This window comes from Delphinus delphis, chromosome 2, assembly GCF_949987515.2.
Source record: "Delphinus delphis chromosome 2, mDelDel1.2, whole genome shotgun sequence".
NCBI lineage: Eukaryota > Metazoa > Chordata > Mammalia > Artiodactyla > Delphinidae > Delphinus > Delphinus delphis.
Window position 1 is genome coordinate 31039719 of NC_082684.1, and position 17064 is coordinate 31056782.

General features: G+C 44.2%; 1 protein-coding gene across 19 annotated transcripts in view; it reads right to left on the reverse strand.

The window, feature by feature from the left end:
* SIPA1L1 (signal induced proliferation associated 1 like 1) overlaps positions 1-17064 on the reverse strand; it is a 500730-nt gene that overhangs the window by 58580 nt on the left and 425086 nt on the right. For all 19 annotated transcript variants that reach the window (XM_069540429.1, XM_069540435.1, XM_069540434.1 and 16 more), the window contains one exon: positions 14117-14386. In XM_069540429.1, the coding sequence (XP_069396530.1) occupies positions 14117-14386 (270 nt within the window). The remainder of the gene's footprint in view (positions 1-14116; positions 14387-17064) is intronic.

Here is a 17064-nt window from a genome sequence, read left to right on the forward strand (position 1 = left end):
GGAAAACTGCCTTGAAGGGGGTGGGGGCGTGAAAAAATAATAGGGGAAAAAAGGAAAACATGTATGTTTCCAAAAGCTGCCAGAATTCAAGGGCTGAATTGCTTATGCAATTTCGTAGTATGGCAGGGCGAAGTATAAATGAGCCCCAGTGACATTAACATAGCAATTAATTCCGATTTCCCCACTGGCTCTCTCAGAGTATATGACCACAGTGAGACCAGTACATTCTTTGTATGCTTCTTTGTTTTCCAATTTTATTACTCAAAGTCTGGAATGAATATTCAGAGATTGCTATTTAGTGTGTATACATTTGGTTGATAGTAGCATCACCACATAAAAACTTCCATGGAAACGTGCCTAGAACTGCAGTTGTTGAATTTCACTGAAATGACCGAGTTTATACAATAACACAGCAGAGATGTGCTCCACGTAGCCCACAATACACCTCTTTCTAAAATTAGGGATCCCTCACCCTGTGGACTGGCTCGACACAGAAACCAGAGCTTTGGAGTTCGGAGAGACGTGATTTTCTGGCCTCTACCTTCTCCACTCAAATAGGCATTGGGGCAACTGCTGGGATATTAACAAGTGAGCCTGCAGACTGTGACGAGACATCAGCTAAATCTCGATAACAGTGATATTTTATTTCCGAAGTGAACGCTGGTACAGATCACTGGCTCTTGTAGCAGGGCAGGTCATTTCCATTTTATAGCTGAGGGAGGGGAATCAAGGTCACTCTTTCAATAAGCCAGGCTTCTTGATTCTGAGTCCCTACAGAAGGCTGGGTTTTCTGTGCTTAATAAGACAGTTTGCAAGGGGTCTGCAGGGTCAGACGATTTTGCACATGAAGTCTTACACTGAAGCCAAAGTTTTGAAGCCTTGGGACTGAACCTGATTCACTGAAACATGGCAGCTTTTACAGCGAACCTGCGTACCTTCTGAAGCAGGGCAGGATGGGGCTTCAGGTACAGAAACTGACAGAAGGCATAATAAAATCACGCCGAGAAGCTTTTCTATCAGAAAAAGAATAAGGCCAGGCACCGAAAAATATGACCGCCCCCCGCCCCCGCAAATCCGTCTATGCCCACGTGGCAGATCTGACTTGGGAGCCCTGGTTCTTCCCTCAGTGACAAACCTGTTATCAGCTGTGATTCTGTTATCCCTTCTTTTCTATTAAAACATCTCCCAAACTTCTCACTGCTTATTCTGAAGTACTAGGAAGGGGACTGGAGTGGGGGAAGAATGGGAGGAGTAGGTTACAAAGAAAACGAGGTAAGGATCAAGGAATGGCATGAACCACTCCTTTCTGCTTTAAGAGTTTGGCTTTTAGATGCACCTAATACGGAGAAACTTCAAAAAACAGTTCATTTTGCAGCTGCTTTGATTTTCTTACTGCGAAGAGGAGGAGGTGTTACAGAAAGATGGAAAGAAAGGAGACGGCAGCAGAAATGTGAACGGGGTTGGGGCCAATGCCACGTCTGGGGGCCTGATGACTTTTTAGCTCTCTTTGGGGTAAACAAGTAACAGCCAGCGAATTATATTCACGGTGAACGTTAAAATGCTTTTGCATCTACGAAGAAGTGACAACGTGATTCCATAGCCAAAGTCAAGATGTAACTTTTGTATTTATATTTAGAGCTTGCTTTTCTTACCCTGCTCTCCAAAACGTACATTAAGCTAAAATATCTCATGCTAGTTCTCAGCCTCAGCTCTTTTATTTGGCAAATGTATCAGAAAATTCTATTTGGTTGCTGGAGTAATCCCAAAGTGAAAAAAATAGCATTTCCAGAAGGCCAGCCTTCATTCCAATGCCTTTTCTGAATTTATATAACTCAATAGTGGCTTTGTTTTCAGGCTGTCCACACACACAGAACACACATACAGCAACTGATGGAAATGCCACCCAAATGTTTTTATGACTCTAGATGTATGTATGGTAGGCAAAAAAAAATTCAGAATTAGCCCTTATTCTGATGACTTACTATTCTTTCCAAATACTCTGAATTTGATCCCATCTCACAAATATTATTTGAGCACAGATCTAGGTCAGGGAGTGGGCGGTACCCACCTGCCTGGCACTGGCTGCCTACTTCTGCCAGAGGCTGCGGCTGATCACTTCTGCAAGTTGGGCTCGTTGCTGTCTTGCCACTTTGAAAAAGAATAACCCCCGCATTGGCTCACATGGGAAGCCAGCATGCTAACCTCTTGAATCTCTGACCTCCCCCCTACTCTACCTTAATGGATCACAAGTCTTTTCTTCTCTTTTGAGATGAACTCAGATCCTTCTACGTTCTCTCAGCCTTAATGAGCCCGGGCATCTGGATGTTAATGCCCAAATAGGTTTATAGGACTAAGATGAATACATCTTTCACTCGCCGTGAGATCTTTCGATTCTGTGGAATATAAGAAATAATCTTCTTCAAGAATGCTATGGTCACTGTCAGAAAGGAAACGTTCTAAAAATCTTTTAGCCTTAATTTCAGTAGATTCTCTTCCCTCCATTTCTATCGATTTAGCTGAGAAATAACTAAATGTTTTTAAAGTAACCGATCTTAAATGTTCTCTAGGGCTATGACTTCCCTCTGCAGAAATAAAACACCAGGGCTTTTGGACTGTACAAAGAATGCAGCAATTGAAAAAGTCATGATCATTAGCTCGACAGACAATACTCCCATAGTCTGCAGGACTGCACTCAAGTCAGCTTTCCATTTATATGCAGCGCATTTCACTGCAATGAAAACAAAGAGTTGAATGGGATGGATTAGGAAGAGATGGTCCAAGATCAATATCAGTTCTTTTTTCCAGAAGCCTCCTCATGTCAGGATAAAAGACAGAAGAGAAGCGCCAAAAAAACCCCCCAGATTTCTGATAGAATAACCCCTGCCCCCCACCATACCCTTCCCATGACTCAACTCACAGAACTAACATTGATAGACTCTTATTAAATTGATCTCTTGAGACTGTGACATCCATTTATGGATAAAGAACTCTCAGCATCTGAGTAATTGATGCTTAATTTTTCTTTCCTGAGTATTTATGTATGGGTTTAATTATGCCTCTGTTTCCTGCTTTTTATTCCAAAGTGACAGCACTGCTTGGATGTGTCCAAGGAGATAAGACTCTCTGTAAACTCAAGTGCAGACAGCGGAATGACGGCAAGAACAACCGAGAGGATTTCAGATAGCAGCAATGACTGACGAATGAGATATCCGAGTCCTTAACTAAGCACAGCATTTTACCACAACTTAGCAATTAAAACACTATTCACCCAGGGAACAGGATCCAGTCAAAGTCTGTTTTTAGCAATGCCTATCAACCAGGATTCTTCCAGAATTGTTTTAAAAAACTTCTCTAAAATTACTCAAGGTAATGTCATTCGGGTGCTGTATCCAGACTAGAGTTTGAACAAGTTGTATTCAAATTCAATCACCCCACCCCCCTGTTGTTTCATCTCTTCCTAACTTTGTGAACCAGAGCCATTCCTGGCTTTCTGACCATACGATCCCTATCAGCTATTCCGACTGGACCATGGAAGTCCTATTCCAACTGGACCATGGAAGTCCTGTTCCGACTGGACCATGGAAGTCCTGTTCCGACTGGACCATGGAAGTCCTATTCTGATGAACCTCTTGTGACAAGATCAATTTACAACAAAGAATAACTCTTGCATAGTTAGGGAAATACAGCAACTCATCACACCGAGATAACCGATCATCATCTCCCAGCTGCTGGCAAGCTGTTGGAGCGTCACAGCCTGGCACCCATCACGGGTGCCTCTTGAGAAGAGTCAATTTTATATCTAAGGGTGACTCTACAGGACAGAACATAAAAATGGACTGCAGACAGGACCAGATACATCATTTGAGGGACTCAGTGCAACATGAAACTCTGGGTCTCCTTGTTCAAACGTATTACAAATTTCAAGCAGAACACTGAACCCTGCTGAGCGTGTGGCCCTGTGCAGCTACACTCCTGAAGCTGGCCCTGATTGCAGCACACGTGGCTGGGCCCCCTTAGCACACAAACACGCATGCGTTCATCTGGCAAGTATTTCTTGAGCACCATCTATAGATGGTGGTAGGCTTCATCCCTGCAGCATGGTGGCTAAGGTAGGGGCTCCGCAGTCTGGTGGCCTTGGTGCTAATTTCAGCTCCACCACTAACCAGCCAGGACTCTGCACAAACGATTTCATCTCTCAATCCCCGGGCATCCTTATCTGTAAAAGGGGGAAAGAGTCACCAACTTACTGGGCCTGTTGGGTGGATTAACTGAGAAAAACTCACATAAGGGACTCTGAACAGAGCCTGGTGTATGTGCCATTGAGCTGCCATCGTCATTTGTCATTTTCTAAATATAATGGGAAACTAGAAGAGTCAAACAAAAAGCCAGAGATTGGGAGACTCTAGGCTATTTAATCAGGCTGGATTCCGATTCTCCCCAGGAGTGGGGACTGGTGGGGAGACAGCAGTGAACTTGCTAGCAGGGCCGCAGTGTAGGAGTCAAACACCTCCCCTGCCATCCCTCCTTGTGTATTGGTGCTTGCTCCTTAAAAGGAGCCTGCAGATCCTAAAGAGGTGGGTCCAGAGAAAATGGTCCAGGGCCATCTTCGTGTGGCCTGAAGCAGTGTCCAGCAAGCCCTCTGGTGGTACAAGTCACCAGCCGAGAGCCCAGTGGCCAGAGACACACATACACACTCGGGTGAAGAGATCAATTCAACTCTGCTGACCACGCCCAAGGACACTCTGCCAATCTCATTATTTCACAACAATCGTTCCTGCAGGTAAAAAGGAGACTAAACCCACTTTTCCCGGCAAGCACTTCAATGATAGGTGGATCCCAGACTGCCACTCTGTCACCACACTGAGGGAGTTCCATGGGTGGAAGTAGACCTTGGTCAGACCAGTCACTGTCCCGGGCTCTGAACAAGAGGCTTATGGGGAGACTTCACACTGCTGACTGTGGGGGTGGGTCTAGGCAGCTCATCTGTCTCATTCTCACACGTTTACACATGTGTTGTGCAATCAACAAATCTTAAAGAAAAATGTCAGTGGTTTCAAATATAAGGCAGCGGGATATCCCTTTTTACCCCTGAGAATTATTTAAATTCCTAATGATAAACGTGTCCGTATGGCTGACGTGCCCTCGTCAGGCAAAGGGCCTAAGACTCCTGTTGCCTCCTCCATGAGGGGAGCGCTACAGCAGGACCCATAGTAGATCTGGCTTCTGGGAAGGCCTTCCCCGTGTCAGGTGTCAGGGGGTGGACAAGGGGGTGCTTTTGGAGGAAGCCCCAGGGCCACTGTGGGCCTTTAGACCCTTCCCATAAGGTGGGACCAGGCCAGGCCTCCCTGGGTGGTCCTAATGCAGCACTCCCTTAAAAAAAGGGCTAAGAGGGCAAGACCCTGCGGCTGGATGCACGTAGGAGAACAGTTCCTTACTGACATGCAGAACGATGGGCCCAGCTGCCACCTCATTCTCTTCCCATAACACCACCGCTTTCTACAAGATCACCTCTCAGTCTATTCTAATTCAATGGATGGTTTTTGCAGTATTTCCTACACCTGCTCACCATGACTGTTCCCAGCACAGCAGCCCTCCTGAACTCAGCCTCTCCGTCTCACCGAGGGTAACCAGGATACTGGCGCTGAAGACGGCACAACTTGCTCCTGGGAAACACACTGACTCACCACATGCGTGACCTGCACTAGGCTGCAAACTGACTCATCAGTCCAGTCTGGCCAGCTCTACCCATAGCCCTAAGTACCCAACTGCAACTAGCTCTCTTTGACTTCCATGTAGCTGTGTGTAGAAGAGCATCTACAAAACGACACCAAAGACAAACAGGGACTACGCCTCACCGTGTGCCAGGCCTGTCCTAAGAGCTCGGGTTGAACACAGAGTAACTATATTACCATAGTTAATCATCATGCTGACTCTGAGAGGTGGGGCTAGTGGCCCGTTTGGTTCCTGGCGATGATGAAGTGTAGACGGGATCAGGAACTTCCCACCATCACATCGCTCCCAAGGGGTGGGGCCGGGATGCAAGTCAAGGCCCCTGGACGGCCGAGCCTGCACTCCTGGCACATCTGGGAGTTTCTGGGCGGGTTTCAGTACAACACTGGTGGCTCTGCAAGGAGGAGCCCCCTGGAACACTTCCCTGGGTGGAGTGCAAAGCAGCTACTTTCAAGGCCCAAGGAACGATGAAGCAATTCAAGAGCCTAAGCTGGGGACCACATGGGAGCACCCTGGTCTCATTCCCTGGCTCACTCTAGAGTTTATAAAGGAAAGGAAACTGGGAGGTGTGCCAGGCTCAGGCCGCTGTGCCCATTTCCTGAATGCCTGAAAAGGAAACACCTTTGTTCTCTAATCTAAAAGTGTGAACTTGCAAATTATCTAAACTCTGACCCCAATGTAGATGCCAGAGTACACTCACTCCTTTGAAGAGTTGGGGAAAAAGAGGCTTAAGAGCTCGGTGAGTTTAAGTTAAGTACAGCCCTCTGCTTTTCTACCTTAACTTGGCTGACAAATAAAATGCCATAATTCAGTCCCCACCTAACTGAAACCAAAGAGAGGAAATTCAATCAAGAACAACTCACTTTTCACTTCGAATTTTAGACAGCTTTACCCACAATATACTTTTAAAATATTCTAAACTTAGTCAACAAAAAGCAAAAAGCAAAGAATTCTACTTAAATCTAAGCTTCAATTCTATAGCTTTATCGGATTATAGCGTGTTTCACTTTTATGTGTCATTTAATTTTATAAAAATAAACTGATTTACCTGACTGTCCATTGATGGATGAATGGATAACAAAATGTGGTACATACATACAATGGAATACTATTCAGTCTTAAAAAAAGGGAAAGGGGGCTTCCCTGTTGGCGCAGTGGTTGAGAGTCCACCTGCTGATGCAGGGGACATGGGTTCGTGGCCCGGTCTGGGAAGATCCCACATGCCGTGGAGCGACTAGGCCCGTGAGCCATGGCGGCTGAGCCTGCGTGTCCGGAGTCTGTGCTCTGCAACGGGAGAGGCCACAACAGTGAGAGGCCCGTGTACCGCAAAAAAAAAAAAAAAAAAAAAAAAAAAGGTAAAGGTTATGGACTTAATGACTCCCCCCACTCCCAAATTCATATCTTGAAGTCCTAACCCCCAACGTAATGACATTAGGAGGTGGGGTCTTTGGGAAGTAATTAGGTTAAGATAAGGTCATAAGGGTGGAGCCCCCATGATGGGATTAGTACCCTTATAAGAGGAGGAAGAAACCAGAGCTCTCTGCCGTGTGAGCACACAGCAAGAAGGCCCTTTCTACAAGTCAGGAAGAGGGTCCTCACCAAGAACCAAACGTCCTGGAACCTTGATCTTGGAATTCCCAGACTCCAGAACTGTAAGAAGTAAACGTCCATTGTTTAAGTCACTGAATCTATGGTATTTTGTTATAGCAGCTTGAGCTAATAAGCAAGAAGGAAAACTGGACATATGCTACAACATGAATACATTACACTGACAAGAAATAAACTAGTCACAGAAGGACAAATATTGTATGATTCCACTTACATAAAGTTTCTACTTATGTGAGGTACCAAGAATAGTCAAATTCACAGAGACAGAAAGTAGCATGGTAACAGCCAGGAGGTGGGGAGAGGGGGAGTTATTGTTTAATGGACACAGAGTTTCAGTTCTGGAAATGGATGTTGGCGGTGGTTGCACAAGGATGGAAACATACATAATGCCACAGAACTGTGGTCCTAATGGTAAGTTTTATGTTATGTATATTATACAACAGTAAAAAAAAGTTAAAAAAAAAGAAAAAAAAAACACCAACTGATTTATTTTCTCCCAAATTGATTTACTTCTGTTCCTACTTCTTTAAGTTTTTTTGCTTACTGGTTTAACTAATGAAGTTTTTAAAAAATTCACTGCAAACCTATTAAAATGCCAGAATCAGTGGTTGGTCCTTGGGATACGATGATGAATAAGACAGGCTACCTTAAGTTGGAAAAATGGACCAATAAGATTAAAATGAGGTATAATAAATTCTGTGAAGGAAGCAGACAGGCAGCAATGTGAAAATTCCCAGGATGGGCAGATGAAGGCAGAGATGGGAGGAGACGTGTCGGAGAAGGTGAGGCTTGGGCTTGGTGTTACAATACCAGCAGTTGTTAAGCTGCTGAAGGATGGGGTAGAAGGCAGGTCAAGCCGAGCTGCAGGTATAAAGGTTATCAAGAGAACACCTGGCAGCAGAGAGTCACAAGCCTAGAGCCTGGGAAAGACAAAGCCACGTCAGTAAATCCACAGCGGGAGGTGGACTTGATACTGAAAGCTGTGCGGAAGGCTAAGGTGAAAGGCAGGGCCTGAGGAGCAATTCCCTTTGTATTAGGCCATCCCTGCAGTATGCAGTGCGGACAGGGAGAAAGTGGGAGGCTGTTCTGCCCAGAAAAATCTTAGTGTGAAACGAGAGCCCCTAAGGCAATGACAAGGAGGATGCTTACAGGAGGGACTCAACCGAAGGGCAGAACTTGATAACTAAATGGGTGTGGAGACGGGGATGAGGGTGCAGGAGGCTAATTATGAATTCTAGTTCTGCTCTGGCGACTTGGGCAGAATGCAAAGCCCTTCAGCAAGATGGGCAACACGTGAGAAGGAAGAGGTGGAGGGCGGGCAGGAGTATGGCTGAAGTCAGTTTGGGCTGGTGAGTCTGGGACACTGGTGTGACATTCAAGTGCAGATATTCAGTAGGGAGACGGGCATATGAATATGAAAAGTAAAGAAGAGGTCAAGACCAAACATGTACTATCCAGGAACTGCCCACATACAGATGATGGCTGAGGTTACTAAAACAAATAAACTATTCAGAGATATTGCACAGTAGGGGATTAAAAGAAAAATGAGGAAGGAGTCATGGGGGACACAGCATTTGGGGGGGATAAGACAAATGCAAAGAGCTGACCAAAAAAAAAAAAAATCAGGAGGAAAGTTCTGGAAGACAAGGAAGAGGAGTTTGAAGGAGGAGGGAGTGGCAAATGGTATCGGATACGCCGAAGCCCACAGCATCCAGTGGCTCTGGGAATACAGCAGTCAATGGGGATGCAGCCTGAGCACCCCCAATGAAACTCAAGAATTCCAAGAGTCAAGGTCCTCATGTCAACTCAAACAACTATGATCCAGGAGGGCCGTATTTGAAAGAACAAGTCATGAAACTTCTAGCCACAGCTAATATTCCAATCAAAGGAAGAATAAAGAATGAATGCATGCTGGCTTTGTCTGAAAACAGAAAATGACATTTTTATTAACACAGAACCTGTTATTTACACAGAACTTCGAAATAAACCTAAAAAACATTTCCTTGAAAATAAAGATTGAGGGACTTCCCTGGAAGTTCAGTGGTTAAAAGATCCTGCATGCAACACGGCACGCCCCACCCCCCCCAGAAAAAGAAGAGAACTCTTTTCATTTGTTTCAACAGTATCCTCCAGCACAGTCTTCATGCTCTGTATGGCGCAGCTGTGTCTGCAGAGGAGGGTGGAGTTAGGGAGGCTGCAAGTGTAGCCAGCTGTAACTCCATAAAGGAACCAACACTCCATCCAGCTGCTGAGCGCCAAATACAGTAGGGAAAGGGGAATAGTATAGTATCCAGGTAAAATGCAGAAGTATCAATGGTTCAGTAAGATCCGACATTAAATATTTATATAAAGCCTGGAAATACTTCATCTACAAAAAAGAGAAAGGAAAATTCCTTTGTGTGCCAACGTGCCTGTTGTTTATGCAAAGCCTCTGAAATAGTTAAGCTTTTCTGAACATGTTAACCCAGATCAGGGTTTTATTACTGATCCCACATTATATTTAAACACAGTAATGTGTTAAGTTCAATGTACTATATATAGCCAGCTACTTATTTATTTATTCATGTGTAGGGTCTTCGTTGCTGTGCACAGGCTTTCTCTAGTTGTGGCAAGTGGGGGCTATTCTTTGTTGCGACGTGCAGACTTCTCATTGCAGTGGCTTTTTTGGTTGCGGAGCATGGGCTATGGTATGCGGGCTCAGTAGTTCAGTAGTTGTGGCTCGCGGACTCTAGAGCGCAGGCTCAGTAGCTGTGGCACATGGGCTTGGTTGCTCCACGGCATGTGGGATCTTCCTGGACCAGGGCTCAAACCCGTGTCCCCTGCATTGTCAGGCAGATTCTTAACCACTGCGCCACCAGGGAAGCCCTAGCCAGCTATTTTTATTTCAGTCCTACCCTTACACTCTAGATAAATTTGAGGCCGGAAGAGCAATTGCATCGTATTACCTATTTTTGTTAAATATTAATTCTGTCAATAAGAACTACTCCCACAAATACCATAAAATTCTGTACTTGAAAGGCCACCTAGGGAGCATAAATCTCCTGTATTTAAACCCAATCAAATCAGACTTTTTTCTACTTAGACGGCAAATGCGTCATCTGTTCTTACTGCATCAGTTTCTCTTAACAATGTATAGAGAGCACAAGTCAGTGAAATAATTCTTGTTAGAAACTCCAAATACCCATACCTTTTAGTATGTCAAAAATCCTGACCTTGGTACTAAAGGAAAAAGGACAATCTGTTCCATAAGTATTTTTTAAAAAAATTATTTCGAATGGCCTTTAACTCTGGGATCTTGCACACAATTTAAGAAAAACTATGCTTCTAGTTTCTAGAAGATTAAGCAGTAGATTAAGTTTCTACAAGCAGTATATTCAGTTTTCATCTAAAATGAACCGTGCTGGGTCCAACCGTGGTGAATCAAGTAGGCAGATTTGTGTAGCACGTGCAGAGTGGCTTGAGGCGGCTGCTAACTTAAGCTTAAATACAGCTGCTTTCTCTACAGTTAAACACAACTTGCCTAACCTGGAGGAGAAAGATAAACGGAACAAACCAACTGTGTAAAGGCAATACAGCTGACCCTTGAACAACACGGGTTTGAACTGCGTGGGTTCACTTCTACGGGGATTTTTTCAATACATACACTACTATGTTTACGATCTGCAATTGGTTGAATCCGAGGACGTGAGGGTCAACTACGGGACTTGAGCAGGTGCAGATTCTGGTATCCATGGAGGGCTCTGGAACCAATCTTTGCGGATACCGAGGGACTATCCTTGTCTGAGTATCAGGCTCATGCCACTATTGGTAAGGCAAGATTCAGGGAATGGCAGACGTGGGCATTCGTTTTGACTATTTGTGATTCATCTGAACGGTCCATATCACACTCTCTAGATGGCCCAGGTACAGATGCAAATGGCACCCAGGGCAGGGCTGGTATGAAGGGGAGAGTCAGATGGAGGAGGTGCGCCCAGCCAGGGGCCTCACTTCCACATCACAGTAAGGTGGTTTGTTCTCAGTAAGACTATGAAGGGAATGCTTAAATTTTTTAGTTATATTTTACTACGTTTCGTGGAGGAAATTATATTCCCAGGTACACTGTATGAATCTCAGGAATCTGGACGTATTCCCGATGAAGGCCACGAGTCTATTCTATACTCAAATATTCTGCAAACAGTAGCAATACAAAGTTTCTCAAACAGTACCTTCTATTTATGACTCAAAGTTGAAACTTAACTAATACTGCTTTACTAAAAGTTAAGAATGATGGGATAGGACAGCGAACTCTTAAATTTTCATGAAAGAATAGCCGTCTAATTACCACACCTTTCAAAATGAAGAGGAGACAAATAACCTGAAAATGTAAAGCTCAGATTTTACAAGCCCTCCGTCATAAGATCTTAAATCCTAGTCCAATGTCCCCAAGGATATCTGAAACTAAGAAGCCTCAGAGGGAAAGTGAGTAGAGGTTAAAAAACCATTGGCAAAAAACAAAACAAAACAAAACAAAAAACCATTGGCAGCCTCACTTCTGTCACTTGCATCTTATAGCTTGGAGAGCCCCAGGGCTATTATTATTAGTCTTATAGGGAAAGCACGCGGATTCCCTTTCCTCTGGGTGGAGTTATGATGAAAGGCAGACACAAGTACCCACAAAAAGAACCTCCAGAACTCAAAGATCTCCAACTGGAAAAAATGGAGTTGATGCCTTCTTTAGCACTAAAAGTTGCTTGCATCCTAAGAGGATAATTAGCTACAAAAAATATTTGCACTTTCAGAGGTCAGTATGTTCAGCAATAAGCTTTAGTTTCCGTTGCAGAAATTAAATTCAACGTGGAAGCAAAATATATTCTGCTATTTTATTATAGGGACTATTGTATAAAGAAAATAACACAAATCCAATTTCACTCATAAAAGCCTGATGACTGTCCTGGAGAGAAAGAAAATACCATTGAGAGGAACAAAAGGTCCTTCTCTAAACAATGGTTTCCTAGGTTCATCCTTCCAAATGTGGGCCAAATCATGAATTCCAGTTAACACACACCTCAGAGGGAGCCAAGTTTGGAATGTGCAGAACAAAGAATTTATTCAGCGACCACTTGGATGTTTTTCCTTCTCGAAAATAATGAAAGCAAGAGGAGTCCAGATGGGAATGCAGCCACTTTGGGAGAGGAATCCTTTATTGAGATAAATAGCAAGGCTCTGTAAATAAATCCCCAGTATTACATGAGGAATTTTAGAAAGACAACTAGGCTTTTTTTTGGTTGTCTGTTGTGATTAAACTATTTCTACATGGTATTCCAGTATTTCTGAAATAGTTAAGTGACGATGTTTTATGTCTTTTAAGATAAAAGACATCATTGTGTGGTTTTTAAAATCTCCAACTTTCTGCTCTCGACTTGAACCAACGACTCCTGAAGCATAGCTGGGATCTCTTTTCCTTGGCGCCCTGTTCTTGCTGGACCTGGTTCCTGAGGCTCAGATGAGTCAGGCTCACATTTTTGCTCCAGAGACCTTCCTTCTACCCATAGCAGCTCCTGGAACAGAGACTTCTCCCCCGCAGCTCTGAGGGTTCCTGATCCTTTTGCAGTGCGGGGGCCACAAAAACACTCAGAGATGTGATCAAGACAAGCACAGTGATGGGGAAAGGACGGTGCATGGACGGAAAGAAGTTGGCTTCTTCTAGGAGGGCACTACCAGGTTACTGAGTTAAACCGTCTCCTTCATTAGCCTAGGTAATTTGGGGTAACTGAATTTATAGTGCAATGATTTAATATTATGTAGTCCATTTGTATTCACTTTTTTTTTTTTTTTTTTCGGTACGCCGGCCTCTCACTTCTGTGGCCCCTCCCGTTGCGGAGCACAGGCTCCGGATGCGCAGGCTCAGCAGCCATGGCTCACGGGCCCAGCCGCTCCGCGGCCCGTGGGATCCTCCCAGACCGGGGCACGAACCCGCGTTCCCTGCATCGGCAGGCAGACTCTCAACCACTGTGCCACCAGGGAAGCCCTGTATCCACATTTTAAGAGTACTTTATCGAGTTCAATTTTTGGCCAAGGTTCTTAGTTCACAGTGCTGCATTTTACAGTGAATTCGAGACAAAAGTGCTAGGGCATGCTGGTTAAGGAAGAGTTCACCAGTTATCACCTGTGAGGGAATCCACTGTGACTTTCAACTTAACAGCAAACCTCATTTTGTTACTTTCTGGGATCCCTCAATCCCTCTCCTTTTGCTTACTTTACTCAGGACTGAGTGTTTTAACATATCCACTATTTTCTTTTACATTCAGAGCAGTGGAAAAATATGTTTGTGCTATACTAGTGGATTTCTCTTCTCACAATTCTTTATTAACAAAGTGACACAAACACAGACACTCAACCAAAAACCTGCATTCTCTTGCCACTGTTGTATCACTCATCTCCAAAAGACACAGACTGTCAAAGATGATGATATGGTCAATGTCACCTCAAAGAGTCTGCCAAGTTCTAGCTCGTATGGCTACTGAGCGTGCAGTGATGATTTCTGTTGATATCACATGAAAATGAAAGAGCAAAGCCCAAATACCATTGTACAGAGCTGCACGCTTTGCTGGAATACATCTTCACTTATCCTGATGGCTTTGGAATGCTGCCATGCTTCGAAAACCACTAGTGCATGCATTTCAGTTTTAAGTTTTGATTTCCAGTAAAATATGGGAAGACCTAAAGCTAGTGCTTATGGGCCTGGTGCTATTTAAATTTGGGGCAGAGATTCAGAGAAAAGCTTGGGAGGCACACTCACCGCCTCTCCAGTGGGCGCCCGTCACTGGAGATGCTTCGGGGAATGTTGGCGGCTCGTTCTGGAGGAGGCATCTTCCCGTCTCCTTTCCCGGCATTCAGCCTCGAGGTCATGGGACTCTGCACCTGGGATGGAACTTGAGGTGAATGAGGCCCCTTGTTGGCATTCCTCTGCCACTTGTTATTATTTCGAAAGGGAAACTTGAATTCGTAGGAAACCCCTTCGTTCATTTTGTACTCCATCACTGGCATGCGGTAGGTCTCAGAGCAACTCCTAAGGGGAGGGCACAGAGAGAAGAAAAATCAATATTGATTTTTCTTGTTGGTGGAACCACACTGATTCTCATTAACAGTTAAAATGGATCAAACACTTCATTCTCAAGTTTCAAACCATCTTTCAATCATTAGGCCTGTAATTATTTTCCTTTCAAAAACCAGAATCCCAGGAAGTATTATACTAGTATTTTCTTTTGATCAATCCTAAATGCTGAGTCTGAGATACGGAGTCTTGAAAATTCAGTGAGACCTATGGTCACCCTGGTGGGGATGGGGGTGGAGTAGGGGGCAGAGTCAGTACTGAGACCTGGGGAGGGAAGGTGCCCAGACAGCATGGTGGGAACAGACCCCTAAGATGGGGCCTCGGAGGAAAGAGTCAGCTTTATATCCTTAATCGTAAGGGAAGCTTTAGATCCTTCCCTTACGATTAAGGATCTAAAAGGGTATATAGTTTTGAATTCGTTGGGATCCCGATAGTCAAAAATAAGTGGGGAGAATCCTTGAAATCCAAACTGAGAGCCAAATTTAGCTCAGGAGGAGGGGAAAAAAAGCCTGTTATTGAAATCAGCAATTATCAAATCACCAGGGAACAAAGCACAATCTGAAATCAGGCCTTTTTTTTCCCCTTGAAAGCCAGAAATCTCCCATAGCAGAGCTGTCCCCAGGCAGCAGTCTGAGTGAAACTAATGGCAGGCACAAATGTCTTCCATCACTTTACCCTCCTTTTGTGCCATCATTCCATCCCCCAAAACTTAGGAAACGAGGAACCCACTTTCCATGACCTTTACCCAAACAACCAAGGAAGGTTCGACCAATTATTGACTTGATTGATAGAAAAATTACTGAAAAAACCTACCCCCACGAAAACATTAACTCAAACTGTGCATTTGAATTTCATCACTAAGAGAAAAAATGACTTTCTTTCTTAAAGACATTTCAAAGATTGAGAAGCAGGTGGGAAGATCTGGAAAGAAAAGATTAAGAGTAATTACGAAATAGTCCTTTAAGAGGTACTTTAGAGATAGCATAAGGGGAGTCCAGATCAGTGCTGCCCAACAGAAATACAATATAAGCCACACACAGGAGCCGTGTATGTAAGTTTTAAATGTCTAGCCGCCATACTACAAAAATAAAACGAAACAGGTGAAATTAATAATACATTTTATTTAACTCAATATATCCAAAATGCCATCATTTCAACATGTAATCAATAAAGCAGTATTACAAAATTTACGAGACATTTTACATTCTTGTACATTTGGAGTGTATCTTATACTTAGAGCACGTCTCACTTGGGACCAGCCACGTTACAATGGCTCTGTAGTCACAGGTGACTCATGGCTCCTGTACTGGACAGTGTAGGTCCAAAGGGCATCCAGCCGAAGGCCTGGTCTTGATTTGGGGAAGGTGCTTATGTTGGTGGGAGAATGAACACAATGGAACGGGCCCCCCGCTGTGACCTTGTCCATGTGTCTCAGGGTATGACTCATGACGTTTTAAATGTACCCCACCATGCGTCCTCTCCCACGTCTCCATGACGGCCACAGGGTTTGAAAAGTGCTGCTTTTGGAGCATGTGCATTTGCTGGGGTCCTTGCCCTCCTCGGTCTTAGCCCAAGTCTCCAATGGGCACCTTTGCTTGGAGTTTCCTTAACCTCTCCCTCCGACTCCTCAAAAGCCTAGGTCAACCTTAATCTGACCCTATGCCCAAGAGGCTGCTATGCCCCTTTTAATGGTTTGATGACAATGGCTTTCAAATGTTTTGGACCACAATCCTGGTGACAAGTACATTTTACACTGTGATACAGCACAACCACAAATACACACACACATACACCCTTCCTCTGTCAGCTTCCATTCTGCTATATTCTGGGTTAATCCATTTCATTAAAAAAATACATTGGGTACAACCTCCTAAACTCATTTCATGATCTACTTAAGAATAACGATCTACAGTTCGCAAAACACTGTATGGCCTACTTGACATTAGTTTCAGCAGTTTTGACTTCTTATATAATAAACGCTTTCCTCTGAAATGAAGGATTATCACCTTAGGCTTTGATATAATTTCTAGCTTTGAATCAATATTTCTGACAAAAATATGCCATTACCATACTTTTTTGGTTGTTAACACAGGTGTTACTGCAGTATATCTGAAGTCTTTCATTTCTGATCATGCAGTATCTAGAGCTCTGGATCTGGAAATACAAGAATGTTGCAAGAATGCAAAATGCAAGAATGTTGTAGCTTGCCAAAGAAATATAAATAAAAATTTATAATAATGCATGGAAAAATTTCTTTCTACCTCAAAATCAGCACTAGCTTTGCTTCTCCTCAGCACTGGTCTGTTTAACTTGTAAATTCAGTGGATCATTCCGTGTCCCTTTCTTTTTTTTTTTTTTGTGGTACGCGGGCCTCTCACTGTTGTGGCCTCTCCCGTTGCAGAGCACAGGCTCCGGACGCGCAGGCTCAGCGGCCATGGCTCACGGGCCCAGCTGCTCCGTGGCACGTGGGATCCTCCCAGACCGGGGCACGAACCCGTGTTCCCTGAATCGGCAGGCGGACTCTCAACCACTGTGCCACCAGGGAAGCCCCATGTCCCTTTCTGTTGGCTGCCAGGAACCAACCACATGTACAGAACACGTACAGACCTTTATCATGTATTCCAGGGCATTAA